The sequence below is a fragment of the Drosophila subpulchrella genome, unplaced genomic scaffold, assembly GCF_014743375.2.
Source record: "Drosophila subpulchrella strain 33 F10 #4 breed RU33 unplaced genomic scaffold, RU_Dsub_v1.1 Primary Assembly Seq354, whole genome shotgun sequence".
NCBI lineage: Eukaryota > Metazoa > Arthropoda > Insecta > Diptera > Drosophilidae > Drosophila > Drosophila subpulchrella.
Genome location: NW_023665577.1, coordinates 7,666,926 through 7,688,945, shown reverse-complemented (window position 1 = coordinate 7,688,945; position 22,020 = coordinate 7,666,926). Strand labels below are relative to the sequence as shown.

The following is a 22,020-nucleotide window of genomic DNA, read 5'->3' as shown; positions in this document are numbered from 1 at the left end:
AGCGTAGAGTTAACAACCAAATAAACCTTTTAAAATTAATGAAAACCATATTGAACAGCTGGGAAATCACATGAGTCATGTGGTCGTGCCCGCACTAATGATGTTTTTACCTCGCGGTCGAGTCCGTGGCTGACAATCAATTCGCACATCTTCATGTAGTCTTTGTCACTTTCAGTCAACTAGCCCGACTTCTTGGGATCACAGACTCTCTACGCGGACGGCGACACAGGTGGCGTATGCGCAATATCAAGTATACGCCACTTGGGCACGTGCTCGGCACAGTTGATCGAATCAGAACCTTTATCGTCCGTTGCCCTGCTGGAAAATGCGGCTGGGTTTGTGTGGCCGAGATGCTGCGGCGATTAATCCGCCGACTTTACCGACTTGACCGACTTTGGCGTAGCGCGTTTAAAAGCCAACTGCCAACTGCCAACGGGTTCAGGCCAACCGTTTTTATTGGCCGCCAGAGAAATATATTTATTTGCCGTTCGCTCAAATGAACTCAGCTCAAGTCGTGAGTTTGCTCGGCAAAAAAGAGAGTCGCACATATTATATCGCCGGAGAGAGGGCTCATATCCAGTTTCTGGCTTTGGAGACCGTGCCCAGGGGATTAAAATAAAATGTATTCAAAATAATAGACGATAACGTTGAGTTCTCTCATTTCAAACTCTCAAAGGCAACATTACAGTTTTTTATCTGGTTTTCTGAAAAGTTTGATAATATATAAATAAATTGGAAGCTACCAAAACTAATTTGGGGAGAACCCACAATCTTGGAATTCTATTTAAAGTAAATCAATAACTTTATAAATTTTGTGCAACCTTATCTACATATGAAATGTAGATCTATACTTTTATTTATAGGACATAATTTTCATTAGAACCTATTTTACGATCAGGTTTTTAATAATTGGTTGTTTACTAATGGCAAGATTTGTTACTACTACTACAATTTGTGTCATTTGGTTGCCGGGGAGACTGTGATAGTCTAACCGACATTGGCCTGATAAGTGCGTTAGCATAGCTCTATGAGCATAAATTAAACAACTAGAGGCTAGTTATCTTTACGATGTTTGTCAGAAATCACTGCAGACCACTTTGCCTGCATCTCAAGATCGGTAGCGCTTGGGATAAGATCTATATAGTCGCCATATACAAGCAATTAATGTTTACGACCTCTTGTTGTGTCAAGAGTCGTAAAAACAATCGCACAGGGAAGGAAATAATTCCCAAGGGAGTTTACCCCTGTAATTCAGTCACGACACAAGGCTTGAATTTCAGTTGACCAGAAATATTTGCACAGCAAGATTTGCAATTTGTTTTCGTTTTCTCTCCGATGCAGATAAGATAGCACACCCTATTACCAGCTATCTGATTTTAATAATTTAGAGTTCATTATAATTGACTGGCAGCGGCTTTAAAATTGATTTCCAAAGAATCTGACGGGGCCATCGGTTCTTGTGAAGGCGAAATTATGATATTAGACTGTCCTTGTCTTGAGACGATGGTCTTTAAATGTCTTGTCACTGTATTTTGGCATGGTATGAACGCATTATTTTAGTCATTTTAAGAACTGAAAACGTAAAGAGCAGGTAGCAACCAATTTCGTATTTAAGAAGTACATACATAGCTTTATTAGTGTTGAAGAATCTAAAAACTAAACTTTATTTAAGCCCATGTACGGTCACTTAGTTAATTAAACCATTTGAACCATTTAAAAGCTGTAGACTTATAGAGGACACGTACTTTGGCTTGAGGAACGGCAGCGAACATGTTCCGCAACGGTTATGCATCAACTGGTTTCTCGGGCCAAAAAAGTTAAAAGTATACGGCAGACAGTCGAAACCAAAGAACCGGCCCCAAAACAAAAAGAAGCCAAAGGCAAAAGAGAAGAGGAACCAGCGGAAAAGAGCTTACCGGGCAAACAAGTATTGAGACCTGATAGCCGCGAAAGAGCCAGCAAAACAAAGTGGCTAAAACAAAGAATAGCAGACATGGCAAAAAGGTAGTAGGTATGCAAAAATAGGTATGCTGGCTAGGAATTCTTGGGTTCAGTGGGAGGGGGGTTGTGGGGTGTGCTGGTAATTGAGGTGTGTGAGAGGCCTGGCTGGGAAAGGTGTGAATAATCGGGGCAATTCAGCATACGAACGTTCATAACAATCTACTTTATAGCAACGATCAAAGCCTTACGACAAATTAGCAATACTGTTAAGAAACCCCCTTTGAAAAGCTGGAACCTTATTAGTAAACAAAACATTTCTATCACCCTTTGAATAGTTCGTATTATTTTTAGTACTTCCTAATTAGGATTCATATATGTCTACCCATAAAAACAATATGTATTGCTTCGCCCTAAAGAAAATGTAACAGAACTGGTAAGACGTGCAAACTAGCATTTTCTCTATTTATGACCAACAAATTTCCCAGACGTCGGTATGCGAAGCCAATTCGCAAGAGAACTATTTAAAGCGTTAAAGTATAAACTTTAAACAAACACACATCTGTGAGTGCCGGACAAGAGCGTATCTAATTCCCTATGGAAACTTAAAACTCCGATAACCTAATTATAACCGGAGCTGTTTCATTTTTATTTTTCTGGCTTTGCATATCGCTTCTCTTTACTTCCCCATTTCTTTCCAACTTTTTATTCTCCATGCTAAAATCAACTTATCAGCAATTGGTATTTTCTACTTTACTTCACTTGTTTTTGCCTGAATGCATTAACATAGCGAAGCGAAGCAGTGGTGCGCAATTTGTCATCTTGTTTGGTTTTTGCATCTAAGTTTTTCCTCTCTGCTAGTTGTTTATAGTTCTAAGTAAATATGGAGTTGGCTCACAGAATAACTTGGGTTAGTTATCATGTGTTGTGAGGTCACACCGTCGGACCAAACAAGTCCAGTATTTGTCAAAGTTAAACAGAGACTAGCCAGTCACTCTGGGGAATCATCCGACTTTGATGGGGTGCCAAGTGATTGGAATACTTCGACGGAGGTTCCTCCGGAAAGATCAATGACCCAGGGCAAACACCAAAGTTCGCGACGCCTGACAGGTTGAGAAATGGGGTTCGTTCGAGATGCCGAACCCCAGCCACATTTGTGTCCAATTATGATGCCATAATAGTTGCAAAGCAGTCCAAGCAATTAACTTGGCGCTCATTCGGGCACCAAAGTGGTTTGTAATAGGAGAAACGTGTGCGATAATAGCGCTTATAATAGTCGTAACCCTTATATTCTTGACACTAATTATTATCCGTACCAGGCAACAAAGTTAAGCAAACCTTGGTCTAAGATATTCAATACATAAGGTTAAGTCAATTAAATTGTATTCTAAGTAACAAATCAAATATCAAATTGCATTTACATTAGGTTTTTGTAAAAACCAGAACTATCATTAGTGGTATTTTTCTAAACCGTATACTCTCAATAAAATACTGAGTTAATACATTTTGTATAGCTTTAATGAAGGCTTAATTTCCTTTTTACATAACAAAAAAGATCAACAGTAATACCATTACTATAAATATATATATATAATTCCTTTAAAATGTTCCATATACCTTCTAGTTACTGTTATCTGACTAACTTCTTTAAAACTAGTTAGTTCAGACGATCCATAATAATATTTATACACATATTTATATCCCTTATATGGACTATCCTTGGTATGTAGACCTTCTGGTGGTCCCATTCCGATCGGAACTCACCGTTTCGTGCATCTCGCCGCTTTCGTCGAGCAGCGCCTCCAGACTTTGGTCATCTTTTGTGGGCGAGAGGGGGGGCGTGGGCGCGCGGTTCTTGGCCGCCAGGAGGGAGCGGGGCAGCAGGTGGCGGCCGTAGTGCAGGTAGAGGTAGCGACCCCACCGGCGACCGGCCAGCCCGCAAACGGCCAAAAGGGCAAAAATGGAAATGGCAAACCACATGTTGCCGATGGCCTACAGTGGTGGGCAACGCAACAGCAGTGGTAACGGCTGAAAAAGCTCTTGCTTGTGGGTGTCCCACTTCTCTGGCTAGCACTGTGCAATAGCTTTGGCGCTCGCGCTCCACATTTCGCCTCTCTCTCTCTCCCTCTCTCTTTCGCTTTTCTGAATGGTCTTGTGACCCACGAGATTTGCCCTCAGCTTTTTTCTCCGTTTATTTGCGTTTCTGTTGTCGCCACCGCTTTTATCACGCTCCACGCCTTCCCCTGTCCGCTTTTCCAATACTGCCTTTCAGCCTTTCTTCGTTACACGTAAACACTTGGCTTTCTAGTAAGAACACCCAAATTTGTTTACTTTTCACCGGGTTTTCCACAGATGTTTTTTTGTTTATTTTTTCTTCTAATATTTCACAATAAAAGCTTCGGTTCGGGGCTGCTCTGTGTGTTTTCAAACAAGTTGCTCGACCGACTGAATCTTATTGGACTCTCTTTGGAACCCCAGAAAAAAAAACAGGTCTCCCATGTACATTTTCGTTAACAGCTCTGTTGGGCGTGAAGTTAACATTAACGGTGTTGCGGCACATGTTGCTGCAACATGTGTCTGGGAGCATTCCAACTGGAAGTTGCGTATACGTAATTTGTATTTCTGTGCGATAATTTATTGGCGACTGCAAATTGCTAAGCTAGAAATTGAGGCATGAGCTGTCTTTTGTTTCTTTTTCTGGCCCTCACGTGCCAATATGTTTTTAATTCCTCTTTGTTTTGCTTTGTTTTTCTGCGGATTTTCGTATTTTGGCCGCTGCATCTGCGCTTTGGCCAAGGTTTTCTTTAATGTTTTGGGTTAAATGCGTCTTTTACCAGCAGGTTTTTGCGTAAATAATTAGCAATCTTCGGCTTTAGCTAATGTAATTACATTTGTTTGACATAATAAGGAATATTACATTAATATCGAAATTAATAAAAGTGAAATATTATTAATAGTATCTGGTTTGATTTTCAGATGTTAGACTGTGGTAAGGCGTTTTACAGAAAACCGAGGAAGAAGAGAACAAGTGGCCGAGACGATGACCATAACTAAACGGATTTGTGGGCGTGTTAAATGCGGTAATCACATAAACACAAACTTGAAAACAACATGAGCCAACACATGCAAGCCGTATTCTAATTAGCTACGCAGCAAACTGGTTAAGATATGTTTTTCGAATCGCGTAAACAAGCCCCTTTAACCGTTGAAGTTGGGTACTTTAAAAATGTACTGGAACCGGAATCGCCTTTCCAAACATTGCTCTACTTTGGAATGCATATGGTGGTTTTAAGAGGCCAATCGACTGCGAACCGGTTAAAAACGGATAACTCTTCAAATTGCCCTTGTTTCAGAGTCCACAGATGGTTTTGATCACATGATCGTATCAAAGATTGAGTTTGCATCACCCACAACTGGCTGATTTACGGCTTATGATTTCGAAGCTGGGTCTTAGAACTCGTAATTAATTCTAACCGGTTAAATGGGAGTCTGCTCGAAAAAAACTTTTAGTATAAGCCGAGGGACTTGATATATGATTGCATGTCGCATTTGACTAGGTATGAGGGGTTTGATAATTTCAACTAAAAGTCATTATTGGTTTGAACCTAAATTTCCTAATATTTTAGGAAATGTTCTCAAATTATAAATAATATTTAATCGTTTAGAGGAATCTGTGTATATCTTATCATTTCATTTAAATGAAGAAGACCTAAAAAATGTATATTTTTGGGATTCCGCGCATCTCAAAACATTGTTAACAAGTTGTTTGACCTCTTTTGCGGCGCTTCCAATTCAATTTTATAATACAATGAAATTGACTGCACGCAATTATTTTTTGGCGACCTCAATGATGAAACAATCACGTGTCGGCGGGTATCTTTACATCGAAACCGTAGATGTGAGTGATTTGATTTGCTTGTTTGTGTGGGCCCGATGTGTGGCCATTTGTCAAATGTTAGTCGGTACGGGTACGTGTAACGCCCTCTCGACAATCGCCAGGTAGTGGGTATTGTATTACCAAAAACATGTTCATAATGGGGCAACAATTGCAGTTAGATGCTGGTAACTCAATATCCCGACTCACGGGACCAGAAACAGGAACGAGAAAGTCTGTGGAAGCACTCACTTAGCTGTGCAGTTCCTCTGTATCAACTACACTTTAAAGTGGGAGGAACAAAACAAATATATCCATTAAACGATCTAGCTCAGAAATAAAGAAGCGTCTTTTTTGTTCAAGTCACACAATTCTTAAATGTTTGAATCTATAATGACTCAATCCAAAAATTAAAAAAAAAGATAAAAAAAGGTAAAACTAGTTTTTGACATCAGCATTTTTCAGTATATATAATTTTCCCCGTTTCTTAACCTCTAGTTAGCCACTCCTCGGAGAAATTAAATACTATACGAACGGCATAATGCCAGTCAACCATTGGAAATTCAAGCCTGATATAAACAAAGCTTATACGGCTATATGGCTCTTCACAACTGGCTGATTTCTTTCCCCCAAACAGAACCCATTGTCGCATTGAATTTCGTTTTTGAGCAAACACAAAAAGTGTTCATATATTTCGAGATTTTTTTTTGCCTGAAAAGTCCTATTGAAATTGTGGAGCCAACCTGGGCAATGCATTTTAAATTAAATTTAATTACAGTCAAAGCAGAGCTAATTAAAAAGAGGTGACACCCCGACCCCAAACAATGCCGAAAGGTGAAAGAAATGTCAAACGTGCCTCACATAAAATTATAAAGCTAGCTTGTAATGCAAATTTAAATGAAACCGAAAATATTTGAGTGTTTTTTTTTAGACCGGCTGGACGGGTCTCGAGTTAAGGAAATTGGGAATTTCTAGCCGATCATAAAATGCCATAAAATATGTGTTTATGCAGATGAGAAGAACGGATAGGCCAGATCAAAATAGTTCCAGGGTACTTGCGCGTCGCTTATACCCGCGAACATCCAAAGAAATTTCTCCGAAAAACGAAATTCATTGAAATACTGGCCCGCACAATCGAAGCACTCGAATTGATTGAGAGTGGGAGGTAAAAGATCCGAGAGCGACTGATAACCGGGCTATATGTGTGTTCAAGTGGAGTTGAAGAACTCCATCGGTTTTTCGGTTCCACATAAATTTGAGAGGTTGTCGAGGTCGGAAAAGAAATCGTGGTGTAAACATGGATTGTTCAAACCTAGCGATAACGTAACAAAACATCAAGTGGAATTTTCCTCCCACTTTGGATTTGTTTTTAGTCACTGGCTAGCCAAGAAATCTTGGCTCGACAATTTGCTGGGCAATTTGACCAATTTCACTAACGATTCACATTTAATTCTCAGACAAATTACGAGCACACACAAGGATTGCCCAGATCATCTGGTATGCAACACAGTGGGCCCCTAGCATCCATTTAGATTCCACCTTCGTGGCAAAGGCATTTACACGATCATTATCGTCGGGGCTGGACATTTTCGGACGGGTCCGACCTTTTGGGCGGCAATTGTGACTTTTTCGATCAGTAGGGCCACCGTTTATGGCCGAGGCATTGAATACTTTTTGGCTTTCGGCTGGGACGCGCGCGGTTTACAAATCTGACTGCGTTTTGAAACACAATTTCCTTCGTTTTTCGATTCGATTTCGACTTGGATTTCGCTTTTGGTTTTGCTATTTTTATTTTCTGCAAAGACTTTCAGACTTTCACCCCGGGCAGAAATGTCTCGCGGCTGGCAGAAGACTAATATTTTCTGGCTTTCGAGGCTTCCGTTGACTCATAAATATTTACCCTTTTCTTGATGTATTTGGCTATTTTCGAGATTTTCATGGTTTTGGCGCTCATTTTGGCAGCGTTTTCAGCCGGCGGCCCCAGAAGAATCGCAGAATCGTGGAGAACCGAAGACCGAGAGAGCGTGGCGCTTTCTTCGCACTCTTGCCTCTTCTGTTTTCCTCCGTATCTAATTTTGGACACGCTGCGCTGCGCGGAAAAACCCGAAAGGCACCGAAGTCTATTGCCCAAATGCAGTTGATCAAATATTGCTATATTTTGCGCACGAACTACAGTCACATTTTCGGAAGACGGCTTCTAGCATCTGGATCACACACGGTCCACCAGTTTGGAAATAGAGTCTCGAATATTCAGAATGGGACGCGACGGCGACTGTGCGGCTTGGAAGTGTTGCGAAAACTAAAAAAACCAGCAATCGCTGGCTCAGTCGACACAGTCGCAGTCGCAGTCGCAGCTGGCGTCGCAGCAGCGGCAGCAACAAATGAAACAACATCAACAACAACAGCGCGAGCAGCAGCAAAAACAATAACAATATATCCAGCAACAAAACGTGGCTCAGCTGGTCCCGGGCATCGACGCAGCTGCCTCTCCGCTGATATAGCTACAGACTATAGTCTACATATCGGCCCAATGGGACGCGACTGTGGGTGGGACGGGCGATCTTACATTTGAAATGCTGATCATTTGGTCATTTAAAAGGGGTCCAGAGCCAAAAGCGGTTTTACTTCTCTGCTTTTCTAGAGATTTCTGATTCTTTGGCTAGCTATATGGTATCTTTTCTATTACTTAAGCTTTGGATCAGAGACCCACTGTTCGAATATACTAATGTTTATAATTCTATCGATTTACATCGAATGATCAAGGTGTCCTATGTATACTTAAAGAACACCTATCATGGATCTGTGCCACAATATTTTTTTTATGATTCTTTGGCTAGCTATATGGTATCTTTTCTATTACTTAAGCTTTGGATCAGAGACCCACTGTTCGAACTACGAGTAGACTAATTTTTTTAATTCATTCGATTTACAACGAATGGTGAAGGTGTCCTATGTATACTCGAAGATTCCTATCATGGATCTGTGCCACCATATGTAACACGTGTACTTATTTTTAAAGAGACCAGATAACATGAATTCCAAATATTGTATAATCTCTCTTTAAAAATACCCACACAGTCTGCCTTCAAATGTTTATCTACCATCATAAATGGGGGTGCTAAAGAATCTGTGGTTTCGCGGAGCACTAGGAGGCCTGGCTAAAAAACTGAATTGTCGGATCTATGCGTAAACTGGGCATAGATATTTACTCTAATAGGTATAGATTACGGCTTAAAACATTTTCAAAATAAGTATTATAACAAAAATACTTTAAAAACAGCAGTCTTACTACCAATTATACTTAAGTTTTTCGGCTACGCATGTAAATCATATTTTAATCGATGCAACTTTTGAAAAGCCACTCTTGTTTTAACTTTGTTATGCAACGGCTTGAGCTGCTCCGCACACGCTTTCCCCGCCGCGGTAATTGCTTTTCAGGTGTTTGCCTGCGCTTTGCTTTACAGCTATGCAAACATATTAACTGTCATGCTAATCAATCGATTGCACACCGGCTATATGTGTTTATGGCCTGCCGAGCCATTTGTTTGCTTTGTCCGCTTTTAAACGAAGCATTTTAGCGGCTTACTAAATGTGTGCACACACTCGTTTGTATGCATTCCTTGAAAGGCAATCAAATCGTTGCACAAATTTTCCGAATGCACCTGTCAAAGATTTCACGCCACACCCCCCCTATAAACGGAAAATTCTAGATCGGATCGCAGATACAACGCCGGTTCGGAAAGAGCAATATGTGAAATAATCAAGATCGTGAGTGGGTTAAAGATCCTTTTTGTGTAACTTATAGTTTTATTTTTAAATCCGGGGATCGTTAAGATTAAGCCCGTTGCAATCTAATAAACTGTGTGATTTAAGCAAAGGCGACTTTGTAAACAAACGGGTTATCATCGACTTTATTCCAGTACTGCCCATTACTTTCTGGTCACAAGAATCATATAATACAAAGATATATTGATATTATTTAATGCAGTGAAAGTTAATAAAATGCAGTTGTAATCGCCCTCAATTATTATTATTCTACATATTCTTTATTATTTTTCTACAACTTAATGATTTTTAATCATATGATAAACTGGATAATTTTAATAAATACTGGTTGGAAAATCTTGGATTTATTGATATTTACGATTATTACTCAATTAATTCTTGTGGTCATATGATCGAATTGAATAAATACTGGTTGTAAGTGCTCAAATAAATTACTATTATTCAATACGATGAGATATAGAGATTACTATTGAGTAATCATGATCATCTGCTTGAATTCCATAACTACCGACAGTTAGAACTTAGATGCCTATGATATTCACATAAAGCCAGTTAAGATCCCCTCAATATATGATGCCGAGCTTGGGAACAAGATCACCGAGAACACCTCAGCGGATCTTAATTATTCAAAGCCGCACCCTCGATCCGATCCATAAGTTATGTGAGTAAGAAATCAAATTACTCTGGAGGAATACTAAAAAACCTTTTACTGCTCTCATTCCCCCCGAAGGCATATTACTGCAGCATTATGCCAGTGTTTTATGGGCTGCTATAATAAAGTGCGCAATTTAATATAAAAGTGCATTTACAATGTAGCGGGGAGCTCTTTTGATAACCCGAGAGATAGGGAGAAAAAGGCTGGCAAGTGATATGCAAATTGAGAAGATGATTCGGATGGGGATGAGGTGCGAGGAGGCCTGTGAGCAATCCAATTCCAATTGTCCTCCCAGCTTCGTTCGCAAAATTCATTGAAACCAATTGATCGTACAAGTACAATACCCGGCCCACAAACATACGAATAGCCGGGGATACACAGACGTACATTGGTTTATTTATAGTATATAGACAAGAGGCGTTTGGCAATTGGAGGAAAAGTTGATGTGGCTGGCGTCAGCGGCCCCTGGAAATTGGGGGGCGTGACTGGGGACTCCCGCTTAGAAATTTGCACCCCCCGAAATACGCGGTAGCCCGATCTTTCTCCGCTAATTGAGCGTTTAAGTAAGGCGCATCGCTTGTTTCTATTTTCCCTTTATTTTATTCTGCTATTTTTATTCCCCTGAACCGGATTTAGCATCGAAAAAATAGACGGTGATGAGACCCCACCAATTAACTCACAAAGCAAAAAAACTGAAACCGGCTAAATGACAATCGCTGTGGAGCGCTTTAAATACTTATTTAATTTAGATTTAATTAGAATATAGTTAAATGTAGTGGCTGTAAGGTGTAGCTCCAGCTGATGCGACATGTGTTCGAACAGGATTTAATTGAATCGATTTCTAATTGAATCATCTCCAATAAACGATTTATGGGAGGCACGCGCTCATCTTGGCATAAGTGGTCTGCAATACATACTAACTAAACCGGTTCTGGGAAATAATAAAAACAAAACTCATCTGTATACCAATCCAACATAAACATTTTGCTTCATTCATGAAGCTATGCGAATTGATTTCGAATGTTTGCGATTCGCAAATTAGTCGATTGAAGCAGATTTTTATTTTTTATATGCGGAATAAATGGTTTTTACTATCAAAACATTTCTGACACTCACAATCTCATATACTCTACAAACTGTTCTGCCTTTAATTAACTTAAAAGATTTTAATTCAAAATAAACAATAAATTATGCCAGTAAAATTCGACGAAGTACAATGTATTGTATTTTTAAGATAACCACAATCCTGGTTTATTTTCGACCACTCTCATCCATTAAAATTCAAGATAAGCTCAAGTATTACGCAATAGCTTGGCATTATCTGAATTATTGTCATTTTGAGTTCACCCAATCAAAACACAAAGAGATCTTCGGCTGACGAGAGCAAGAGCTGACATTCCTTGATGATTTTTTGGTACTTCTATAGCTTGGGCCATTTTTGCTCAGCGGAAGTTTTTATAAACCTAGTCCGCAACGGAAGCGATCTTTAGTTGATGTTTGGTCACTCATGGCTGCTATAGGTATTCCACTTATTGAGCGATAACCCCCCGAGTGCCAAGATCTATTGATAGCTCTGTGCCGGGTGCTTTCTGTTTTTAACGATTATAGATGTTTTGATGCGACGCTAATGAGGAAACAATTTGCTGATGCACTGCTACACTGCCGGCTGATAAGGTGGGGAAATCGACCATTCCGACGATAAGGAGAAACTCAAATCGGGCTTGGAACAATGCCTGCACAAAGTTTGGCCCCGGCCCCTCGAAGTCACTGGAGTTACTCATCGATCGTGATCCCCGAATTGGAGGTGGCACGCTTACGGGAATGTGAAAACGTGAACGCAAACATTGCGCAAACAAATATAGGGAAGGCGCTAATTGTTGTAAAAATGCTGATGAATTAAAATGTGTCTGCACATTAGCAGGTTCCTTTTAAAAGGTTAGGTGTTGCGAAATAGAGCCGCGTCGAATACCACCTAATTAGCATATCAATTTGGCGCTTTGTCTTGATACACGAAGAATGCGGTTAACTCGAAGGGGCAGAATTCGAGGGGCCGGCTCTAGATCGACTCCCAGGTGATCACCGGCAAGGCTGGTCTCTGCTGTGGTCGTATATATTACGCATGTAAATGGGTTACGTTGGCTGTTAGGCTAGGTTGGGTAATACGGCCATGTTTCTGTAATGATAAAGCCTCAAAGTGGTTTGTTGTGGTTGCTTTGAATTCGGGTGATTGAAGCCCCAAAAGCGTCGAGCAAAGTTTCTTGAACTAAATTAAGAGTCAATGGATGGCAAAGATGTTTTTCGCACTGAATCGCTAATACAAAAATGAACTTGTCATATATATAATCTAAGTTTACAATGGAAGTAAACAAATGGGTTATCGGAAGTGAGATGTTTGTCATGGAAATAGGTTCTAAAAGGTATGTAAACTCGTTTTAAAAAGATGAAAATCGCATTGATGCTTCCTTGTTAAGAGCTTTGTCTTGAAATATGTTTTATGATAAATTTACTTTAGGTTCTTTGTATTAAAAATGTATTTTATGAATGTGAAAATATACTGGAGACCCATTTAAATGTAATTTTAATACTTGTTTAAGGGAAGTTTTTTGTTTTTCTATACAGTTTCATAAACTGAGGTATCGAATATTGGTTGGTTCTTCACCACCGCATTTGGTTGTCCTTTATTTAAGTAGACTCGATTTGTTCAATGCAATGAAAATGTTTGAATTTAAGATGTTTACTGAAAATGGGAATAAAACAACTTTGCCAATGTAAACAATAAGTCGTTGGTTTTCAACAACACTGAATTTTGAATGCTCGCTTGATAAACAGATGAGCCAATGTAGTAGATATGGGAACTCGAATGCATAAAAAATCAATGATAAGTGGATAAAGAAGTGCCGATATTACTCGAAAGACTTGAGTACTGCAAACAAGTGCTGGAATTGGTGCCAAACATTTTAGTGTGAAAAATTTAATTTTCGTTTTTTGGTGGGTTGAAGAGAAACAACTAATAAAATGTGCAACAGTGCTTAGGTTTTTAAAACTACGGAAACACAAACTTAAAGACCAGCGAGCACAAACTATTGAAAATTAACAACAAAAAAACAAAATATAAATTTGCATAAATTCAAAATTTTCAGTTTCCAAAAATTATTTTTGGGTTTGTTTTTTTTATGTTTAAGTTTGGTGCGGACAACACAGTTAGGTTTAGGTGAAGAATTCTTATAAAAGGGTTTTGGTCCTAACCTCGCCGCCCAACATTTCCAAGTCATGCGATGCGGCATGCGATGCCGTTTTAATGATCTTGTAGGTTTTGGCGAACGGCGCCTTTATAAGCTGTCGTAGTCGCAGGAGATTAAATATCATATGGTACAGTATTAAATTGGGGCGAATTGGCGGACACATTTTCATGGTGATGGTTTGTAGTTTTAGTTTTGGTTCGATTATATTCGATATTATTTCGATTGGAAAATAAACGCAAATCAAATTGTAAGACACGAAAGGAAGAAGAAAAACATGAAAAGAACAAGAAAACGCATGTACAATACACGTGGGGAAAAAATGTAAACAAGATTTACGATTATATAAGTATGTATAGAAAATTTGGCGTAAAAATTTCATTAATTAGTAATTATTAAATCGATTTCTGAGGCATAACCTAAAGAAGCAAATGTAATATTCGATTTGGTTCGGAATTCAAAAATATCGTGGAAGAGCTCGAGAGAATCGTTGAAAAATATAGAACAATTCGAGGAGAAAACTCAGAGCAAAGAGCTAAACAATATGGAAAGATAGATAAAGAGATAGTCGCGCGTGGGGAGCCGCGAATCAGGCCGCCAGTGGATGGGTTTGAACTCACCTCCCAGGACTCGCGTGTCAAGTCGCTAATCTCCTCGCCGTCCTGGCTGCCGCCGCCAATGCCGGCTTTGGTGGTGCCGCTCTTGGTCCACTCAGTGTCCTCCTGGATCAACTCGAAGCCACGCGCCTTGATCTGCTCTTCGTCCAGCTCACCGTACAGGTGTTTCACCCAGGTGTTTATGAAGCGATAGAGCTCATCAACGCTGGAAATTAAACAGTATATAATTATTAAACGATTCACATAATGATGATCGATCAGTGGATTGCCAGTAATCTGTCGAATTACTAAGCACTTATGCAAAAGTCTTGGAAAAATGGGGTTGCATTTTAAAATTCAAAACCCTTATAGCTAACAAAATGTTCTCAGGAAAACGTTATCGGTTCCTAAACTAATAACTATAAGTTTTCGCTTTCAGGAAAAGATAAAATTAAGAAGTCATTTTCCGAGAATATGGTTTAATTTTATTTGTTTTGAACTGTTTACAAACTTGACTAACTCTGCTGTAAACGGTTCAGCACCTGCTCGTGCATAATTTCTGATAAATACTCGGAGTAATTTAATACTTTACATGTACCTGACTTAAAAAGGCCTTCTTACTCACCGATTCTTTGGCACACTGAACCAGTACTCAGCGCGCAACTTGTTCTTGCCGTAGGACATGACAGAGGTTGGCAGCGGAATGGCCTTGCCGATGGGCTTGCCCATGCGCAGCCGCAGATACAATGGTGGGTCAAGGCAGGCTCGGGCCGGTCGTGGGATGAGTTCTGCGGAAAAAACATTGTTAGTTGGTCTCTAGTCCATCGGCATGACTGTCCCGCTTACTGTCCACACTGATAAAGAGTTCCGGCTTGTCGTCCATAGATACCATGGAGCGATAGTCCAGCTTGGGCGCCTGCTTGGCCTCCTTCAGCTTGGTGCTGGACGAAGTGCCCTCCGACGAGTGAGGACGTATAAAGGTACCGATTGAGGAACGTCTGGGGAGGCACAAAGAAATCAATTAGCATAGATCAAAATAAGCTTAGACAAGGAGAACGATTTGTAAACGATGATCGGAATTTACACTCGGAACTCAAAAATGAAGCTGATGAAACACTTAAAACCAAAAATGGGTGAATGTGCTCGGTGGATTGAGGTACTTCTTTGCGATTCAACACTACAACATCAACATCACTAGCAACAACAAGAGCAAAAACAACGGCAACGAAAGGTTGGAACACATCAAGAAAGTGGTGACAGCTGATCCAAGATCCGTCCTTACCCATAGGTCATGTGACCCTCGGAATGAGTCGAGTGCGGAGTCAATGGCGGCACAGGTGAGCCACCAGAGTCCTCGGACGGTGTTTTCGAAAAAAGATTCCCGCCCAGCTCTGACACCAGAGTGATGGGCGAGCTATATGCAAATGTGTATATATAGTTTAGAGATCGGGTGTAGTGTGTCGTGTTTTGTTGTGCCGTGTGGTGTGGTTGTGGGGTGTTTAGGTATGAGCGGGATAAGTGGAGTATGTATGTTTAGCAAAGCAGCCGATCCGCACAAAACGAAGGTAAGCATTTTGATTTTTGGTTTTTGTTCAGTTTTCGAAACGAAATAAACAAAATTTGTTTTACCAATTATAGTCATAGATCGCTAAATGTGAGTTCATTGCATTCGGGATGAACTCACCTTGAGAATACTTTCGAAAATACACTCTGATTGGAGTCACCCGTGTTGGGTGCCGAATCTGCGTCTCCTGACTTGTTCAGGCTACCGCTGCCCACGCCTCCGGGTTGCACCGCTCCGCCCTCGCCGGTCAAACCCTCCACCCAGGTCAGGGGATACGAGAGGCGTTTCAGCATCTGCGGAGGGAAGAAAATAAGTAAATATAGAATTAGTTTATTAAGATCACATAATTGCCGGGGAAAACAGATCTACATTTTTGATAAGAGCTAAAATTTGTGAGTCTCGACTTTAAAAGAAATCATTTGTTTGGTAATATTTATCTAATCTTATCTTCATACATTTTTGTTCTATAAGTTACGATTGCAAATTTTATTAAGAATGATTTGTGTTTCTCTACTGCTTCTTTACAGGTAAAGTTTTAGCAGCAGAAGCCCACTCTTTGACATCGCAACACACTACCTTGTTTTTCTTCTCCGCCTGTTTGTCGGTGGCCGCCACAGCTGCCGCCTGGGCCTGAGCCTGCTGAGCGGCCTCGTCATCCACGCTGAAGCTGACGCTGGAGGTCTTCTTGCGTGCTCCTGTGCCGGCATCCAGGCTCTGGCCCAGGATGGTGCTACGAGGCGGAGACTCGCTGAAGTGCGTCGGCACAATGGTTTTCGGTGGTACCCAGTCGGAGCTGAGGACAATGTCCGCGTCGCTGTAGACGGCTTTCTTTGGTATGGGCTGTACGTTGGGAACGGACTCGCGGATGTCGATGCCCGAGTCGTAGCACGACTGCTTGGACAGCTGCTCCAGGTGCTCCAGGTCGATGCCAGAGGGTGGCAGGGGGGCCACGGCGGAGGCTGGACCGGCGGCAGCGGCCCCGAGAGGCTGACTGAGCGGTACGCCGCTCACCGAGCTGTTGGCCGAATGGGGATCCTGGACCCGGGCACCGCTGTCCACGGTTATGTTGGACTCGTTGTCGGCCTCGTCTTCCGAGGATCTTCGGGAATTAGACAAACAATAGCTGAGTAATATTCGGGGGCGTGGCACATACAGGTTTATGTACAATAGGGGAGTTTTGTGGGTGTGATGTGATTTGGGTTTGGTGTAAAGCGGTGGTTTTGATAACACAAATTGCATTTATGGGTGGGGGTTTGACGTGGCGTGGTTCGAAATATGAAAGTAAAAACACAAGAATACAAACAAAAAGTTATTAAAGCAATTAAAAACGCTCTTTGGCAAGCCAAAGTCTTATCTAAAATGATTTCGGTGTGATAAAGTAGTTCAGCTAGGTGTATTCCCAAGTTAATTACTTTATGGAAGCTACTTGAGATAATACGTCATTAAAAGCTGCCATCGATATTAAAAAGAAAATGCGCATATAGTATTAAATTATCAAATTCATTAATTCTTCGGTAGTCATGGGAAACCGTAAACAGATTTAAATCGCATGCATATCAATTATCTAGGTATTTTGTTATGATATATGAAGTAATTGAGCTTGAGCTTCGTAATTGTGTTATGGTAATTAGAATTATCTCTGAACAATGTTTTTTCTTTTTTTGAAAATACAATGATCAAGTTACCACAATCAATGGGTAAAGGTCTAACGACCACAAGTTCTGATACAATTTTGGAAAGTTTTCAAAAATATTTAAGCAGACCAAACGATAAAACTCTACAATTATTTAACAAAATTTCCCTCATTTCGTGATGTGAGAAAAAACGTTTAAATATGGTTGAACAAACAAAATTGCTAGGAGAATGTGTGAGTTATGAAGCGTGTGGCAGCTGGGCAAACACTAACCGGTCTTTGCTCGGAATGGCCCAGTGGTGATCCAACAAACTCTTGCGCCGCTCCTCGAGGGTGGAACGAGTGCTGGAGAGGCCCAGGCCGGTCTTCTTGTCTTCATCGTCTTGAGCGTCAGTCTTAGCGCTATCTTTGGCTTCCGTAGATGAGTCCTGGAGCAACATCAATCAAGTAAGTTTGTATAGGGGATTATGTGATTAAAATATTTACCTCCACACGTTCGCGGTCGAAGGCTTTGGGAAAGGCGTCGCCATCGCGTCCAGTGCTGGAGCAAAGCGACTCCTGGTCGTCGGCAATCTCCAACGATCCGATTTCAGCTATTATGGAAATAGGCATTAAGACTTTACATTTGAAAAATAGTTTCTAAACAACTCACCATCCAAACGCTCTTTGCCGTCCTCGCCCAGCAGCGGCTGCTGCTCGGACAACTCCTTGGAGTCCTCCTCGACTAATACTGGTTTGGGATAATATATCTCCGGCTTCTCGGCGTCGCCCGACCCGGAGTTAAGGCCTTGCCCTGCTCCTCCGGCCACCCGCATGTGCGCAATGTCGTGGAAGATGGCGGCGTTCACCACCAGCTCCATGGGCGCGATGACGCCATAGCTCTCCGGGCCGTGCTCAATGACCAGGGGATCGCTGACATTGGGATCAAACATGACGGCGTTGGGCGTGACCAGGAGGACGCCGCCCACCACGCCCTGTCCGTCCGTGATGTGGCGCACATTGATCTTGAGGAAGCGCTGGGTGATCACCGGATCGTCGCTCTTGTTGGCCTCCTCCTCCGCCTGCTGCTGGCTGCTTCCGCCCACGCGTTCGATGTGACCGGGCTTGGGGGATCCGGGGCGCAGGCCCTCGAGTATGTCTGCAATGAACGGCATTCAATTAACACAATGATTCGAGTTGCGAAAAATATAATATATTGGTCTGCAAAAAACGGCGTTTAGTTAATATAATATTGGGGGCGAGTGGTTTTCGGAGGGCTTTTGCTGGGCTGTGATTTTTATCAACTACACCCGTGCCCGGCGATAAGATAGTGAAAGCAAAATTGATATATGAGATAGTTTAAACTAAATCTGCGCCTTGTGACCTCCTTTGTTGTTCTAAGTGTTACGACGGGGCATTTTTTACGATTTTTCTAGGTAGGTAAGGTGAAAAGCATAAAAGATAACTTGCAGGGTGCACTTTATTTTCAGTAGCTCTTGAGTTTAGATTTAATTGAAAATATCAATAAAGGTAGTAAAAGCGAAAGTAATTTTGAAAATGATTTAAGCAGATGGTATTTGAGCTCATAATTACTGTGTACATTTGGAGAATTTTGAAAATGCTTAAGCATTTGTCACAAGACCTGATAAGGCCATGCATTTAGAAAAAAAAAATGTTCTCTAATAATCATACAGCTCTTCCGGTTCTAACTAGTTATAATATGTAGACGTTTTTATAGATTAAAAAAAAAGAACAATTTTAAAGTAAATGGTTCCTAGCTAGGTCGGCAAGTTTCCAGATATAACCAATTGCCAGTAACGAAGATGCGATTTCCGGGGATAAGGCCGTGAAAACGTGACCCGTGGGTAGCCGTTTGTTTCCGGAAAACCTGGATCGTTCAAGGCCAGTAGTTTGTCAACCGCAATTAGCACTTGTTCACAGATCGTTGCGACAACAATGGTAAGAAAAACAAACAATAACCTCCATTGCGCCAGAAGACAGCGGTGTGCATGCTGAAATTGCAGATCTTGAGTTCGTCCCACTGTCCACTTTTAGACCATCCACATTCAAGGCACAAAAGCTCGTTAACTTCAAAAATTCAACCTGATATCAAGAATTCTAAGTCGAGGAAAACAACACGTTATATTATTAAAAAAAACATTGGACTGCAGTGTGACCAGATGGGGAAACGGCTTTGCCCTCTCGACCACCGCGAATTCCCTAAAAATGTTAAATGTTAAATCTGTTAACAGAATGTTAGCAAGAGCCACTTTTAACAGGGCGCAATATACCAAATTCACAAATCTAAATAAGGGGATTACAAAAATTGTTGAGATCTGTGAGCGGTAATTTTAAAATGCCGAAACTTCTTAACTTCTTAAACCTAAAAGGAACTGGTATTTTAGTAATAGTGGGATATAATAAATAATAAATTTTATACTTGTATAATACTCAATGGCAATTTACGTATACATTTGCATGTGTCTTTATGAGATAAGTGTGAATCCCCGGAATATCAAGGACTAACAATTTTCTAAAGATCGGAGCATGTTTTCTCAACTATGTAAATTTTCATAAAAAAATAAAGATAGAGTGGTTGGTCCCTAACAGATTTAAATAAAGAACGATAAATGAGCAATTTTAAACTAGTTATTTGTTAAAAGGATGCACCTGGTTTTTTTTTAATGGTTTTTCGACCTGGTGGCATGCAGAGCTCGTGCAACTAAAAATCTCAAGCGGCGATGATGGCAAATACTTCACTATCGTCGCACCAATTGCACCATTTCCACGGAGCTTACCTTTCTCGCGGCTCTCGTCGCCGGACAACTTGCGCTCCACCGGACTCGATTTCCCGGACAGGCTGCCTCCGTCCAGGTCGTGGGTGGAGCTGCTGGAGGCGTCGTCCTTGTCCTTGGCCTTCTTGTCGGGCACCAGCAGCTGCTGGCCGGGGTAAATGAAGGAGCTGTTCAGCCGGTTCAGGTGGGTCAGCTCCGAGGGAGTAGTGTCGAATCGGGCGGCCACTGAGGTCAGGGTGTCGCGATTGCCCACGGTGTAGGAAATGGTGGGTATGGTGGGCAATGAAGACTTTTGCCCTGCGAAACGAAAAGAAATGATAATTAATAACATTCGGTGGCGAAAAGTGGTCGTTTGTTTGGTTACTCGGCGGATGGGCTTTGATTGGAATTGGGGGGCGCTGCTGGAAGACCTCGAACAAATCGCCATCGGGTCGCAGCTGCGAGAAAACAACACCTGTGGGCGGAACCTGCTGCCGGCAGAGGTAGATAACCGAGAACTCGTTCGTCGGCAGGTGCCAGTATATCTCAATCACTTCCAGCATTTTCCACAGAATTACAAGAATTTATCCTCCAAAATGCTGGCTCATCTCTTCTGTCAAGCTGTCATCGCATCATCTGTGCTGTTAGCTTGGGCGCGCTTTTTCAAACCCTAACATTCTGCAACCGAACCGTGCGAAAAGCCAGAGCAACTGGGTTGGGAAAATCACAAACTCAAGCCAAACAGAACTGTTATCAAGCTAACTATGATACGGAAAAGCACGATAAGAATTAGTTTGTAGGTAACCCCCTCGTTTCAAAAATATTCAGCAGTGACTCAGATAACCAGCGACTTGATTACTTATGCGATCGATGATACGAAATGTTGTCAAACGATTTTTCCACTTAACCCTTGAGTTATTGCCGAGTAATAATGATTTAGCACGAATTAAAGAATTAAAGTCACATATAATTTGGCTTCCTAAAATTAAGAAAAATATATTCTTTACACTTATTCTCAAAAAAAAAACCTATTTAAAAAATTTTTTCTTTTATTTTTTTTTTAAGGGTTAAAAAAATATTTTTGTTGTACCTTTGAATTGCTAGTAATCTAATCCGTACTATTGAAGTCATAAAATATCGATAAGTAGGTACAGTATTGATATTAAACGCAAAGATCGATGTTATAAACTTGACATTGTTAGAAATTTAAAAAAAGAATTTACCAAAAAATATATTCGGTGAAAAAAAATAAATGAATAATAATAATATTTCAACGTTAATGCGATATTTTTCGATTTGTAACATTTCGATATATAAAAATTTTATCATGTTCATATCGAACTTTTTCTCGGTATATGTACATCCCTATGTAACTATGGTTACTCTGCGACATCCTTATTTTTTTCTACATCGAACAAAAACAGCAGCACCAGTATTTACATGGCATTTTACTCAATGCCGTTCGTGTAATAAGCCACAGCGACACCTAGCGGCCAAGTTATCTACACGGTTTCTTAAGCGCAAAGTCCTATAGGTGGAGCTATTGGACAAGTAAAATTCGAACAAGACCTTTGAAATCTGGAACTAGAGGAGCGGCAAGTCCTCGTTAAACTACTTACTAATAATGAACCCGTGTTTATGTTAATTTACAAATTATTTAATATTTATGTATTTTCTTTCTGTTGTCAATAAATGTGGCAGTTCATTTCAAGGATAAGTCTTCGACTTGAGAGATATTAAGATAGACTGTTCTTTTACCCATACCAAGTTAATTAGTAGGCATTTCTATTGCGATACTCACTTGATAGTTTGTCGACGCTCTCGAAGCGCTGCTCCACTTTCGAGCGGAGCGAGTCCAAGTCAAACGGAGCCGCAAGGCCGTGATCCACGCTGCGCGATTTGCTCCTGAAAAAGTCACAAAACGGTTGTAAAATCGACTGTGAATGGAATATTTGGGGCTTGTAGCGATCGGAGCGCAATCT

At 40.9% G+C, this 22,020-nt stretch overlaps 1 protein-coding gene across 29 annotated transcripts in view; it reads right to left on the bottom strand.

The window, feature by feature from the left end:
• Positions 1-22,020, bottom strand: part of LOC119560923 (TLD domain-containing protein 2) — an 83,420-nt gene that overhangs the window by 6,834 nt on the left and 54,566 nt on the right. For 6 of the 29 annotated variants that reach the window (XM_037874642.1, XM_037874639.1, XM_037874643.1 and 3 more), the window contains 12 exons: positions 21,840-21,943; positions 20,063-20,356; positions 17,938-18,423; positions 17,772-17,878; positions 17,559-17,713; positions 16,229-16,775; positions 15,773-15,945; positions 15,371-15,502; positions 14,935-15,086; positions 14,714-14,876; positions 14,113-14,314; positions 13,500-13,589 (listed from right to left, as the gene is read on the bottom strand). In XM_037874642.1, coding sequence (XP_037730570.1) covers positions 13,500-13,589; positions 14,113-14,314; positions 14,714-14,876; positions 14,935-15,086; positions 15,371-15,502; positions 15,773-15,945; positions 16,229-16,775; positions 17,559-17,713; positions 17,772-17,878; positions 17,938-18,423; positions 20,063-20,356; positions 21,840-21,943 — 2,605 coding nt within the window. Of the gene's footprint in view, positions 1-110; positions 382-3,702; positions 4,364-7,372; positions 7,394-7,712; positions 8,107-13,499; positions 13,590-14,112; positions 14,315-14,713; positions 14,877-14,934; positions 15,087-15,370; positions 15,503-15,768; positions 15,946-16,228; positions 16,776-17,558; positions 17,714-17,771; positions 17,879-17,937; positions 18,424-19,244; positions 19,393-20,062; positions 20,357-21,839; positions 21,944-22,020 lie in introns of those variants that run through there. The other 23 variants (XM_037874646.1, XM_037874636.1, XM_037874638.1 and 20 more) reach the window with 17 other exon arrangements.